The 15,437-nt window shown below is 37.3% G+C and overlaps 1 protein-coding gene across 11 annotated transcripts in view; it reads left to right on the forward strand.

The window, feature by feature from the left end:
- The window catches only part of ZNF638 (zinc finger protein 638), a 151,953-nt gene that overhangs the window by 57,925 nt on the left and 78,591 nt on the right, over positions 1-15,437 (forward strand). For 9 of the 11 annotated variants that reach the window (XM_021924935.2, XM_021924937.2, XM_003908798.3 and 6 more), the window contains exon 2: positions 13,519-15,037. In XM_021924935.2, the coding sequence (XP_021780627.1) occupies positions 13,519-15,037 (1,519 nt within the window). Of the gene's footprint in view, positions 1-13,192; positions 15,038-15,437 lie in introns of all 11 variants that reach the window. The other 2 variants (XM_021924945.2, XM_021924942.2) reach the window with 1 other exon arrangement.

Here is a 15,437-nt window from a genome sequence, read left to right on the forward strand (position 1 = left end):
CATGATGTAGACAAGAAGGGCCAAATCCAAAAATGTGTTTAAGGCTGATGCTCTTTATTATACTGCAAGTTTTCTGCCTCTTGCCATATTGCTTATAGTTTTTTTTTTCTTTTTGCTTTGTATACAATAAGATAACATAGTCCAATGTTAGACATGAAATATTGGGTCATTCACTATATTTGAATGAATTTAAGTGCCAGGTGACAGGGGAGTTCCCTGTCTCCTCCATATATGTTTTTTTCCTGAAAAGTTTGACATTAAGTTGCATATATTGTGGTCCTTTATCCCTAAATACTTTAGCGTGTATTTCCTAAAAATATTTTCTTTCATAGTCATCATAGTTACTAACTTCAGTAAATTTCACATTTATAAAATCTTTTTTTTAAATTTTTTTGAGTCAGTGTCTGGCTCTGTCACCCAGGCTGGAGTCCAGTGGGTGATCTCGGCTCACTGCGGTCTCTGCCTTCTGGGCTCAAGCGATCCTCCCAAGTGACTGGGAGTACTGGCTCAGGCGCGCACCGTCATGCCTGACTACTTTTTATTTTTTTGTAGAGATGGGGTTTCGCCATGTTGCTCAGACTGGTCTCGAACTCCTGAGCTTAAGCCTTCCACCTGTCTTGTCCTCCCAAAGTAGTAAGATTACATGCGTGAGTCACGGCATAGCCTATAAAATTAATCAATCTACTGTTTGTATTCTGATTTTTGTCAATTGACCCAATAATGTTTTTTATAGCAGTTTTTCTTCCCCTTCCAGTACAGGGCTAAACTAAGATCAGATGTTGCATTTAGTTATGTCTTTTTAATCTTCTTTAATCTGGAACATTTCCGTAGTGTGCCTTTATCTTTTGTGAAGTTGACATTTTTGAAGAATACAATCTGCTTTGCTTTTCTCTTTAATAGAGCTTTTCTCATTTGGGATTTATCTGTTTCCTCTTGATTAGATGTAGATTATATGTCCCTGGGCAGAAAAATCACATAACTAATGCTATGTCCCCAGGATATCAGATCTGGAGATTCACCGTTTCTATTTGCCCTTCATGCATGATACTGTGTGTGAGCATATGTTTTGGTTAAAGTGCTTGTTTCCCCCCACTCTCCCTGGAATCAATCTGTGGAGAGACATTTTAAGACCATGCAAATATCCTACTCATCAGAATTTACCTCTGTAATACCCACTCATGATTCTTACCCGAACCATTCTTTACTATGGTGATTGCAAAATGATTTTCTACTTCCATTGTTATTCTACATTTACTAGTAGGTACTCAGCACTCTATAAGAGCTTCCCTTCTTCCCATTGATTAATTTATTGCTATGTGTTTATGGACTCCTGTTTTTTCCAGTGTTCGATAATTTATTGCGGTTCAGTTCTTTCTTGCTTTCTCCCATTTCCTATTTGTATTTCTTGTCTTCCACAATGAAAGCCCTAAGTTCCTAGCACCATCAAAACATTTACGTACTTGCTCAAATCTATGATGTGTCTAAAGTAGTTTCAGAATTGCTTCATCCATGCCACTACAAAAAATAAAATTACTAAAAAGAGTGAATATTTCTTCTTCTCTTTCCCTTAGCTCCATCAAAACTGAGGTACATAAATCATTTCTTTTATTTATTTATTTTCCTGGGGGGCTGTAACACTCAGGGGGTGTGGCCTCCTGTGAGGTACATAAATTGAATAGCGGTTTTTAAGTTTTTGGATTATTTTCTTTTTCCCCTACAATGTGTTGTGGTATGCATTTGAAATATGATTAGATTGGTTTGCTTTCAGTGTTAGATATTTTTCTCCATCCCATCCTTACTGATTTTTAAAATATATGTAAATTGTTAACATGTTTCCAAAGGTTAAAACTGTACAGTAAAATGCTCCGTGAAATAACATTACCATATCCCTTCAATCCTTTCTATCCATTACCCCTTATAGATTACCAACTTCACCGTTTTCTGTATTATCTTTCCTTTGTTTCTTTATGCTAACCATAAACAGGTATATGTATGTTTTCCTATTTTCCTTTTTTGTTTACCACAAAAGGTGGGATACTGTATGCTCATTTGTACTTGTAAAGACTTTAAGGCTTATGATTTTTAATGCATTTAGTCAGTTTAGGTTTTCTTTTTTTTTTTTTTTGAGATGGAGTCTCACGTTCACCCAGGCTGGAGTGCAGTGGTGCGACCTCAGCTCACTGCAACCTCCTCCTCCCAGGTGCAAGTGGATTCTCCTGCCTCAGCCTCCTGAGTGGCTGGGATTACAGGTGCCTGCCACCACACCCAGCTAATTTTTATATTTTTAGTAGAGACAAGGTTTCTCCATGTTGGTCAGGCTGGTCTTGAACTCCTGACCTGGTGATCCGCCCGCCTCAGCCTCCCAAAGTGCTGGGATTACAGGCATGAGCCACTGCACCCGGCCAGTTAAGGTATATTTAATTGAAGATTTTAGAACCCATTTTAGGTAAATGGAAACATTTTCTGGCCCATGTGACTCCATGAAGAAAAGCAAATAACCAAATGGCAGAGAGGGCAAGGATGCAGTTAGGCTTCAGAAACAATTGGGTACTGGATATTGAATACCTTCGTTATTGTCTTTGCTTCTTGGTCTTGCTGACCTCTGTTCCAGTGGCTTTTTTTGTTGTTGTTTTATGGTGCAGTTTCTCGGTAAAGCAGTAAATAGGGCTGTTAACAGCATTTGAATTTTAGAAACATCTACCACTTTTCTCATTTCTAGTTTAACAAAAAATCCTAGGGAAGATTTGTTTGTTCCAGCTTGGATAAGGTGGTTTCTCTTGGGCTAACGTGTTAGACCTTACTAGGAGTGTTTAGAGCAAGGCCACCAGTGCACATGTCCAGGGGAGCATCATTTACAATAAATACAATGTTGTGCTCTAGAGGCCCGTTTATGTATGCAGTGCACATGCTTTTAGGAAATAAAAAGGTATATCTTACAATAGCCCATTTATCAAAAAATCGTTTTCCTGAAATTGATAACAATATTAAATCGTTGCTATATGGGGTTAATGCCTGGTTCTCATGGAGATCTCTTCTTAACATTGTGCATTAGCAATTTTCCATTTTTTTCCGAATCTGAAATCATGGTGTTTATCAATCCTTGCAGTTAGTAGTGAAATTTGGTGTTGCCCTTCATGATGCCAAATAACGTTTCTAATTTTCTGCTTATTTTTGCTTCCTATTTCGTTGACTGTTTCTTTGAAGGCACCACATTTTGGCATTTTAACATTAAACATGGTACTCTCTGTCAACACTTGGACACCCTCAGAATTGTTACTTGCATATGTTTTGTGAGACAAGAGAGGACAAAAACTAATAGTAAAGAAGTTGGCTGAATGGCTTTATCTGCGTGGTAGGAGAGATTGGCAGATTGAGTACCAGGAAAGCACAGAGTGACATGTTAGTTTTTATAGCTGAATAAACAATCAGCCTCTTGTATTAACTAGCCATTGTAATAACTGCATTCTTAAGTACCAAAGTGAATTTATATACTCTGAGACAAATAGTGCTCTAACAAAGCAGTACCAAATGAGGTATATGTTTGTATGTCTAGAAAAATAATGTTAGTGGTAGTTTTCCTTTTGTGGGAAGATTATAGAATACTTTTCATTCTTTCCTGCATGTTACAGGGTAGTTTTTCTTTTTTGGGGGCGGATTATGAACCTGTTTTGCTTTTTTATGATTAGAAATAAAGTTATAAAGTAAATTTATACTTAATGTATCTGGCATATGGAAAGAACACCAATGGGAGATGTTGTAATCTTATTACTTCCTAGCTATGTTTTACTTAATGTGTAAACTGGAATTCCTTTGCTCTTAAGGTCATTGTGAAGCTCAGATGAGATAATATTTAAAGTGCTTTGTAAACTATAAAGTAGTGTAAGTCCAAGTATAGGGTTTGATATAAATCTTTTCCTTGTAAGTCTAATGGGGCCATTATCTGATGGATTGATTTTTGATGATGGCTTTGGATAAAGTACCCATATCTGTACAGAAAATTAAGGGCTCCCTTCCTTCTGAAAGACTGCATCAAAATAATAGGCAGTTCTTAATTGTCCATGGTATTGGAGATCTCAGAAATACCTCACAGGATCTAATAGCGCTGTCTTTTTAATTCGTCAAGCCGTTCTGTCATGGCTTCCTCAGGAACCCAGTTTCTACTATGTGTTTCTGAAAGAATTTTTATGGTTGACATTATATTGAATATTTCTTGTTTCACAGTGGCATGTTTTTGTTCTTAAAAGGACACAAATGAGAGTTATTAGTTATTTGTTAAAACAGTTCAAAGGTTGAGAATATTTTGTCACTATTCAGTTTTTGAAAAATATTAAATTTAGAAAAATAAAATGTCATTTGAAAAGAGCAAATAGCATAGTTCTAATTTTGTACAATGTTGGATATACCACACCTGCCCATCATGCATGCATGAACGTACACTAAAGTAGATGAAACTATACCAGAGTATTAATTTACTCTGGGTGATGGTTTTATTGGTAAGGATTTTGTTTGCAGGTTGTTACTGTTTTCTGTTACAAGCACACGTTACTTACATAACTAGGAATAAAACATTTATTTTAAAGAGTTAATACTATTTAATTGCAGTTTTTTCCCCAACGAGTTAATAGTTAAGAACCCTGATCTCAACTCTCGTTTTTGCAGGTTATTTATTTCATAAGAAAACTATCCATAAATCTTCCGATGAACAAACCTCTTTATGACCAGAGCTCCTGGGGTTAAAGGAGAAAGGTTTTATAATGACTGTCTTAATTTGTTTGGTGGTTTTCCAGGTATTAATGCCAAATTTGCCTTTGGTTTCTGTTTCTTATCACATTGTTTTCAGGTTACATCATTATCTTAAAAAGGCAGAGGGTTTATTTTCTTCGTTGTGATATAACCTAATTCTTAGAGGTTTCTTACCAAGATCACTTTGCTTGTTTTGCTTTATTTTACTTTCTAAATTTTACAAATTAATTTTTTCCACCAGAAGGTAGAATGAAACAAAGATAGCAAAATATCAAACTGTTTAGTAATAGCTAAAAAGTCAAGTGGGAAGGAAGGGTGAAGGGTATAGGGTATAATTTAAATGATTTTAGACTTAAATCTGAATTTATTATTTATACATTGCTTGTTAATCAGCTTTTTAGCTGATTTGGCTTTGTCAGACCTTGATGTGATAATGTTAGATTGAGAAGAATGATGTCATCTTCACTAACTCATGTTCGTTGTTTTTTACTCGTCCCATTTTTTTCGTTTTGTTAAGAATGTCATACTGGCCGGGCATGGTGGCTCACGTCTGAAATCCCAGCACTTTAGGAGGCCTAGGCGGGTGAATCACATGAGGTCAGGAGTTCAAGACCAGCCTGGCCAACGTGGTGAAACCCTGTCTCTACTAAAAATACAAAAAGCCGGGCATGGTGTCAGACGCCTGTAATCTCAGCAATTCGGGAGGCTGAAGCAGGAGAATCGCTTGAACCCAGGAGGTGGAGGTTGCAGTGAGCTGAGGTTGTGTCATTGCACTCCAGCCTGGGTAACAGTGAGGCTCCGTATCAAAAAAAGAAAAAAAAAGTCATACCTAATATTTAGGACTTAAACTTTTTATTTTGGAAATCTTCAGAAATGTGAAAAAAGCGCAGATAAATTCTTAGGGACTCATTACTCAGCTTCCACAGCCGGTATTTTTACGTGTCTTACTTCATCAAACTCCCTTCATCTACCACCACGACCACCCCCTGCCCCACTACACATGTTCGCTCTTTCCCTCACCCCTGCCCAGATTATTTTAAAGAAAATCTCAGACACATTATTTTACTCATTAAGCACTTGACCTGTAACTTCTGCCCCTTTTTGCCAGTGCCTCTGTGAATCTGCATAGATAACTGTAGATTTAAAGTTTGTAATAGCCAAAGAAAAGGCATTAGGATGATGATGGTGGTGAGAGGAAAAAGAAAAGTACATATGAGAAGTATTGACAGGAATACATTGAATTTTATGTTTAGAAATGGAGTTATTTTATTTTATTTTTTTTATATCTTGGTAATTTGGTAAGAGAATTGGTATAGAGAGAGCAGAGGATTGAAAAAGCCACTAAAAACAGTAGCTGACATATGGCATAAGGGATGTTGGTTCCTAACACTTTTTTTCTGTCTTCATAGCTGACTTTTATCAAATAGTCCTGAGGGTGCAAAGATTCTAATGTTTTATCTGAAGCTATTTTTTTCTTGTCTTGAATGTTATGCCTTTGTCAGAAAAACGTATTAATAAGTTATAATTTACTTATTATCATTTCCAGTGCAACTGGCTTATAGTATTTTATCCAGAGACTTTAGGATACTCCAAATTTTTGAAAATTTGGTAAACACATGTTTAGTAAGACATTATTTGAAATCTCATTTCTACTAGTTTCCTCAAATGTAGAAGATGCCATGCTACAAAACTCAATTCAAGCATTTCTGTCTTCCAGAAATCCTTTTCTGATACCTCAGCCTCGTTATAATTCTGACAAACCTTACTGCAATTTGTTTTTTTCTGTTAGATTGTTAGCAGTTTGGTTGTAGGAATGTAACTGTATTTTATTTGGCTTTAAAACTAGGAAGTAGCCTGGTTACTGTCATGTTAGGCTCTCAGAAGATATTTAATACATTGAGTGAATGATTCTGAACTTACTCCTTTCCACTAAAATCAAAAAGGGGAAAAAGAAGGGTCTGTTAGGATGTATCTCCTCACCCCATCCCACAGTGGCATGCAGGATTTAGATGGACACTTGTAAGAAGGAAATGTGTGACCCACTGTCATTCCCTATTAAATGTTCTTGCCTGCCAGTAAGTAAAACAGAAACAACAAAAAATCAGTGTTTAGCAAAGTTGAGATGTACGGAAGTGATGATTCAGTAGAAAGTATTAGGCATGTAGCAGTGTAGGAAAGCCAGTAGCTGAAAATTAAATGGAATAGAAGAGAGATTAGATTGTCTCCTAACCATGTAAATTGAGGCCTTAAAAATGTAGATTCTGACACCCCTAAATAGAATTTCTTAACCTTTTGGGAGTCATAGACCTTTTTGACAAATGGATGACAGACTCTTATAGTTTGAGTTTGAATTTACTGCTTTATGCTCCCCTCTGCCCACCAAAAAAATCTCAGATATTTTCGTGTTGCATCACACCATCTCCTGTTAAAATTAATAGCTTGTCCTCTATTTCTAGTGTCCAAATTCTGAAATTCTCTCCAACCTAGAAGAATTTTCCTGTCTTGTCTGTATGGATTCTGATTCTGGTCATTAAAAGCCTTTACTTAGTAGTGTCCCCTTTTCTGAGGGAGATACATTTTAAAACCTCCCAGTGGATGCTGAAAATATGGATGTACTATAGTTTATTTGACCAGTTTCCAATCTCTCTACAAGCTTTTATAATTGCAGAAGCATGAAAAGGGAAGTTTTCAAGAGATTTTTAACTATATATTTTATCATTTTGTTTACTCTAATTTTATGAGATACTAGCTCCATCTTAAAAAGTAGAATGTTAGCTGTATGAAGGAGAGATCTGTTCTGGCTTTAATATCTTTGGTCCTTCCTTACCTAGAACAATGATGTCAATAATTATTTTGTATGAATAAAAGCTGAATTTGAACTTACTCTCTAGATTTATTGCTAAGAAAAACTTTCTCAAAATTTCTTGGGAGTACTTAGTATTTAAAAAAATATCCTGAATGGCCTGATACTTAATCTTGGAATTTTATTCCCTTGAATTGATTGAGAAAGACATAAAAGTTAAGTGACAAAGTAAAGAAAAGTGCTGTTGGTGGAGCACCTAAGTTAAATTTGAAAAAATAAGACTTCAGAATTATGTAATTGCAAAAGGAAACTTTATAATACTTTATAAATAGAAAGCTTGCAGTATAACAAGCATCCTTTTAGTTAAAACATTTTATTTGGAGTGGATATGAATGATAGAAGACAAACTTTGCTAAATGATTAAAAATGTACTTAACACTTTTAATTAAAAGTGAAAATTGTGCAAGTGAAATATGAGTATACACCACGGCTTTACTTTCTGCAGTTAGTTACCCGTAGTCAACCACCATCCAAAAATAGGTGAGTATAGTATGAGAATGGTGTTTTGAGAACAACCACATTCATATAACTTTTATTATGGTATATTTTAATTGTTTTTTATTGTTCATCTCTTACTGTAGCTGATTTATAAACATTATCACAGGTATGTATGTACAGGAAAAAACGCAGTATACATAGGATTTAGTACCATCTATGGTTTCAGGCATCCATTGGGGATCTTGGAATACTTTCACCTCAGAGAAGGGTGACCATTATACTCCTTAAATTTCATTCACAAAGAAGAGGCAACATAATACTTACTTTTTTAACCATTGAAGATATGTTATTTGGCATGTAGGTCATAGGCAGATTTTTTATTTATATAAATTTTTTGAGACAGGGTCTTGCTTGGCCACCTAGGCTGGAGTACAGTGGTGGAAACAGCTCACTGCAGCCTTGACATCCTGGGCTCAAGCAGTCCTCCCGCCTCAGCCTCCTGAGTAGCTAGTTTTAAAAAGCCAACATGCTTGTTTTTCTCATTTTTGTAGAGATAAGGTCTCACCATGTTGCCCAAGCTGGCCTAGAACTCCTGGGCTCAAAACAGTCCACCTGCCTTGGCCTTCCAAAGTGTTGGAATTACAGATGTGAACCACCTGTATTTTTAAAAATGTCTTTATTATTTCTTACCGATGCCCAACATTGTGTGTCATGCTTTAATTTAAGAATCATGTGATTTTAGTAGGAATTCTAATAAAGTTGGGACAGTTGAACAAATGTATGGTAAAGTAATTGATCATAATTCTTCTTTTTTTTTTTTCTTTTTTTTGAGACAGGGTCTTGCACTGTCACCCAGCGGTGGTACAATCATGGCTCACTGCAGCCTCAACCACCCGGGCTCAGGTGATCCTCCTGCCTCAGCCTCCTGAGTAGCTGGAACCACAGGGATGCCCCACCACTTTACTAATTTTTGTTAATTTTTTTATGGAGGTGAAGTCTCTATGTTGCCTAGGCTGGTCTCGCACTCCTGGGGTCAAGCCATCTACCCGCCTCAGCCCCCAAACTGTTATAGGCATGAGCCACTGTACCTGGCCCATAATTCTTCTTTTAACGATGTTTTGACAAAGTATTTCATCAGAAACTTCTCTACCAGGATTAGAAATGAGGTGGTAGCATAAGAAGATGATGATTTTATATCAACTGGGTTATTGTGTGAAAATGTAACTATAAATACAAACTACAATGATATATACTACACATAAAAGTATGAAATTTGTGTGGCGTCTTGAGGTAAGTTAGAAGCATTGGCTGAAAGGATTAAAGAAACTTGTTCTCAGAAAGGAAGTTGGCAGAAGTGACCTATTGGAAGATTGACATGTGCTTCCTTTAGTAGGTTTCCCAGGATATGAATGTTAGAAGAGAAACTTTCCTACCTCTAGCTAGCAGGTCCTGGGACCAGAATGCTCAGTAAATAACTGTAGCTGAACAGAACTCTGACTTTTCTTCCCAGTAGAGAAGGGAGAGAGATCTTCTAGGGAGAGCCAGGGCTACCAACTTATTACTCTATCTTCATTATATTAGATTTTAGGATGGGACTAACCATATGGGAGGTCAGGTGTGGTTTTTAAAGACTCCTAAAAAATGCAAACAGGCCATACCTCTGCATATTGATAGTTGAAATTCCTTAACTGCGAAAATGCCTTTTAATTCTTCTCTTCATGTGAATTCCAGATTGTTCTATGAAAGACTGGTGTCTTTGCAGGACTAATAGTGACTACACACTGACGCTGCTGTGTTAAATACAGAAATAATTCTTCCATGATTAGCATGATTAGTAAGTAGTGGCTACTCCAAGGGTGGACCCCCACATCCTTTTCTCTTCTAGTTCCTTCCCTAGGGATGCCCCAACACTACTTTCTCGTGCTACAGCAACTTAAACCCTTAACAGTTTAAGGGTGGTAGACAAAGGAGGGGCTTAGGAGTCTACTTCCACACTGTAAAGCACCTATGTTTTGATTGTTCATTGCGTGTGCTTTACCAGTTACTAAATATTTCAGACGTGACCCCTGGGTATATAGGTAGGAAAGTTTCTCTTTTAACATTTATATTCTGGGAAACCTACCATAGGAAGCAAATGCCTGTTTTACGAATAGAAACCCAGGTTTGGGAAGTGGAAAATGTAAAAAGGATTTTGATAAACTACAGCAGGGCTCTCGTAGCTTTTTTTCTTTTTTTTTTTTTTTTTTTTTTTAAAAGACAGGGTCTCACTCTGTTGCCCAGGCTGCAGTACAGTGGTGCAACCTCGGCTCACTGCAACCTCTGCTTTCGAGGCTCAAGCGATTCTTCAGCCTTGGCCTCCCGAGTAGCCAGGGACTATAGGTACGAGCCAACATGCCTGGCTAATTTTTGTGTTTGGTTTTTTTTTTTTTATTTGTAGAGACAGGATTTCGTCATGTTGCCCAGGCTAGTCTTGAACTCCTGGGCTCAGAGTAATCGGCCTGCCTTGGCCTCCCAAAGTGCTAGGATTGCAGGTGTGAGTGAGCTACCTCACCTAGCCTCTCATAGACTTTAATATGCTAATAGACATTATGCCCCTCTTAAAAAGCAAGTATGGTGCCCTTCGAACTTTCTTGGCCAGGGAACATCTTTGTAGAAGACCGCTCAGAGTACTCTAGTATTCTGGAGAATAGTTTGTCAAGGGCAGTTGTCTTAACCTCTATAAATGTGTACTTGAATCAGTGTAATGCAATGTTGGGCACATTAGGAAATACACAGTAGATTTTTTGCCTTTAAGGAATTCAAAATGGAGATGATTCCAAATGATACTTCTTCACAATTACATTTAGTAATTAGATCACTCTGATTGAAATTTGCTGTTTTATTTTGGGGGAGAAACATTATTTGGAAGAGCTTGTGCTATGAATTTATAAGAGGAGTCTTCACCAAATGGAATAAGTGGTTCAGAAAGCATTGTAATAACTAGATGATAAACTGCTTACATAAGCAATGCGTATCTTTTAGGATTGGGTGAAGACAGTTTTTGGAAGAGATTTTATTATGTAGAAGGTAGGCACAATTTCATATAATTTATGATTGTTTAAAAAGACCATGAGTTTGTTATAAATGAACTTTTTAACAGAATTTGGGTATCATTGTTTGGTAAGCTTGTGTCTGCAGCCTGTATCTGGTGAATCAAAAATGTATGTATTTGATGTATTTTTGTGTTTCATTCTAATTTGAAAATTAACCTGTGCATGTTAATAATGAATACTTTGGATGTGATCATTTAGGTAGTTTAACAAATATTTGAGGATCTTTTGAGTAGGAGTAGGGTTTATATGCTTGGGGGATAAGACTTAGCCATGAATATAAACCTTCAGTTGGCATTAGGTTGTTGAAAAAGATCATGTGTGTATGAGCGCAAAAATATAAGATATTAAGAATCCAAAAATGGTACAAGCGATAAATAAAGGTTATTGGATGCTGGACGATGTGGCTCACACCCCAGCACTTTGGGAAGCCGAGGCGAGTGGATCACTTGAGGTCAGGAGTTTGAGACCAGCCTGGCCTACATGACGAAACCCCATCTCTACTAAAAATACAAAAATTAGCCAGATAGCATGGTGGCGCATGCCTGTAATCCCAGCTACTTGGTAGGCTGAGGCAGGAGAATGGCTTGAACCCGAGAGGCAGAGGTTGCAGTGAGTCGAGATTGTGCCATTGGATTCCAGCCTGGGTAACAGCGCATCCCTGTCTTTAAAAAAAAAAAAAAAAAAAACCGAGTTATTGGAAGACTCACTCGGCATTGGTAGTCAGGGGAGGTTGAATGGGGGTGACCTTGAAGGATGAATAAAGTCAGGTCAGCATCCAGGGCAAGGTTTGTTTTTGATTGGAAGAGATGAAGAGAGTTGGGAAGAATAAGAACAAAGACATAACAAAAATACCTGTCTGATAAAATTAGAGAGATTGGTTAGATTGGTTGGACCTTAATAAAGCTAAGAAATAAAGGGAATGAGAAATTTGTGGATTTTTGAACAGAGGAGTTGTGTGGTAAAAATGTCCTTTTGCAAAGGTTAAATGTGATGGCAGCATGCAAAATGATTGGAAGGGAGGGTGTTAACCAGATAAAGACCATTTTCCCAGCCAAATTAACAATTAATAACATTATATATAAATAAAGAGAAAAGTATATAGTAAAGTAATGGATGGAATTGTAGCTTGAACCAGACAGTGATGGTTAGCAAATAGGATCCATGATGTTGATTTTTATAATGATTGTAGATGCCTCAAGACCTCACCTTTTCCACCATGCATTTCAGTCACGCATAAAAGTGAGGTCCTGATAGAAAGCACCAACATAGTCTATGTACTCATAAATTTTTTAATTGCAGGAGGAAACCCAAGTTATGTGGCTGCTGACCTTGGTCCTGAATGATAGCTAAACTACTGTTTTCTGAGAAGAGTGTTGAAGTGGGTAGTACAGTCTGATGGGCTGGTCAGCAACCAGTTTTAACTAATAAAATGCCTGGAAACTGTAAGATACTTTGCTCACATCTGTTAATGGTTAAGAGCACAGATTACTGTACCAGATAACCTTGAATACAAATCTCAGCAGTCACTTGTCCTTGTAAGTTACTTTACCTGTGTGTGCCTTTGTGTCTTCCTCTGTAAAACTGTACATACCTCAGGATTGTTGTGAGCATCATTTAAAGTTCATAGAACACTGACTGACATAGGGACAGTGCTGTATAAAGTTAATCATTATTATTATCCGTATATATCCGTCTAAACTGATTATGGAGGGAATCCAAGGGAAGGGTTACTGGTTTTGTTACGTATTATGTTCTGTGTTATAATAAATTCCATGCCATTGCTTACTATTTTCTTAGAGTCTGTAGTCAAGTTATTGACAGCACATTTTTATCTAACAAGAAACAACTATTTAATAATATGAACATAAGTGTAGTTTAATTGCCCTGTGGGATTGATTAGATGTGAAGGCTGATTCCAAGGAAGATTTGTGTTTTACAAAAATGGGTCTTTTAGGCTTACAGTTCTTACTTTTATTATTTGTTTATCTGATAACATGCATATTAAATATGTGTGCATTTAAAAGTATTTTAATGCCTTCATCTTTTTTTCTCCCAGTATTACAGCGTGAAATAAATTCCCAGTATTTTTCAAGATTATGTAAAAGGAGTTGTAATTACTGCTCAGCACCTAGGACAGCACCCAGAACAACACAATGTACATGAACTCTGACTTGAGGTTTGGGGCTTGTGTTCTGCATTCAGGAAAGAAAAGAAGAGAAAGTTTTTGGGAAATTTAAATCCTCGTAAGCCCTTACTCTAAAAGTATATGAAATGCAGAATGGTTTCATGGCTTTATTTCAAAATGTTTTACACTGGCTGTAGAACCCACTTCATGAAGTAGTTTGAATTAAAATGATCTAATATTTGTGTTTTAACTTTCAGCTTTGTGTTATTCTTGGAAAATTTCGCACCACTTGTGAATTCCTTGAACCTGGGCATTGCAAACCCACTTCTGTTGGGCCCATCTCCTTTGCACTTTGCTCAGATTAAGACTCAGTTGGCGCTTCAGCAGCTGAATGCCGTTGCCTCACATGGTTCAACACCACCTTATACTTTATTAAATCAGGCTTTCTTGAAAATAGCCATGTCGAGACCCAGGTTTAATCCTCGAGGAGACTTTCCACTTCAAAGGCCACGAGCACCTAACCCTTCTGGGATGAGGCCTCCAGGACCATTTATGAGGCCTGGATCTATGGGTCTCCCAAGATTTTACCCAGCAGGGAGAGCACGTGGAATTCCACACAGATTTGCTGGCCATGAATCTTATCAGAACATGGGACCACAGAGAATGAATGTTCAGGTAACTCAACACAGAACTGATCCAAGATTGACCAAAGAAAAACTGGATTTTCATGAAGCACAACAGAAGAAGGGGAAGCCTCATGGTAGCCGATGGGATGATGAGCCTCATATATCTGCATCAGTGGCAGTGAAACAGAGCTCTGTAACACAGGTTACAGAGCAGAGTCCCAAAGTACAGAGCCGCTATACAAAAGAGAGTGCCTCAAGTATCTTAGCAAGTTTTGGATTATCTAATGAAGACCTAGAAGAACTTAGTCGCTATCCTGATGAACAACTGACTCCTGAAAATATGCCATTAATTTTGAGGGATATAAGAATGCGAAAAATGGGGCGCCGATTACCTAATTTACCTTCTCAGAGCAGAAATAAAGAAACCCTTGGTAGTGAAGCAGTTTCAAGTAATGTGATAGATTATGGGCATGCAAGCAAATATGGCTACACGGAAGATCCACTTGAAGTACGTATTTATGATCCTGAAATTCCAACTGATGAGGTCGAGAATGAATTTCAGTCACAGCAGAACATCTCTGCATCTGTTCCCAATCCAAATGTGATATGTAATTCTATGTTTCCTGTTGAAGACGTATTTCGCCAAATGGACTTCCCTGGTGAGTCCTCCAATAATCGGTCCTTTTTCCCAGTTGAGAGTGGAGCCAAGATGTCAGGCTTACACATTTCGGGAGGACAGTCAGTCCTTGAACCCATAAAATCTGTCAACCAATCCATTAACCAAACAGTTAGCCAGACGATGAGTCAATCTCTGATTCCTCCATCTATGAACCAGCAACCTTTTTCATCGGAATTAATTTCAGCTGTAAGCCAGCAAGAGCGGATCCCACATGAACCTGTGATTAATTCATCTAACGTACATGTTGGATCAAGAGGAAGTAAAAAGAATTACCAGTCACAGGCTGACGTTCCCATTCGATCTCCCTTTGGTATTGTGAAAGCATCTTGGCTACCAAAGTTTTCACATGCTGATGCCCAGAAGATGAAGAGACTTCCTACTCCTTCTATGATGAATGATTATTATGCAGCATCTCCAAGAATATTTCCACATTTGTGTTCTCTATGTAACGTAGAATGTAGTCATTTGAAGGTGAGTGTTTTTAAAAAAAGATCACTGTATAATGATGCTCAGCGCCAAAGTTTTCTCTAAATTCTGATATGTATACTGCTGTTAACTAGGCGTTAAGGAAGTAGCAGAAGGTAATTTTAATTGCAGCCTCAATACATAGTTGTAATCTTAAGTAGCTCTGGCCTTAGTACTGAGTTTAGTATTAGGCTTACTCTATTCCTATGACCGGGCACACCATATTTTAATAGTTTGTCCATTTATTTTGAACTTTTAGTTATCCCACTTACACAACATAAAATTTATGTAACATAAGCTGCGTACTCACAAGACAATGTCACATGGAATCACCTTTCTTTAAAAGGATCTGTTAGTATAAAAATACAAAGAGACGGTATAACCCATTTGTACTGAAGAGATGGTA

Source organism: Papio anubis, chromosome 14 (assembly GCF_008728515.1).
Source record: "Papio anubis isolate 15944 chromosome 14, Panubis1.0, whole genome shotgun sequence".
Classification (NCBI taxonomy): domain Eukaryota; kingdom Metazoa; phylum Chordata; class Mammalia; order Primates; family Cercopithecidae; genus Papio; species Papio anubis.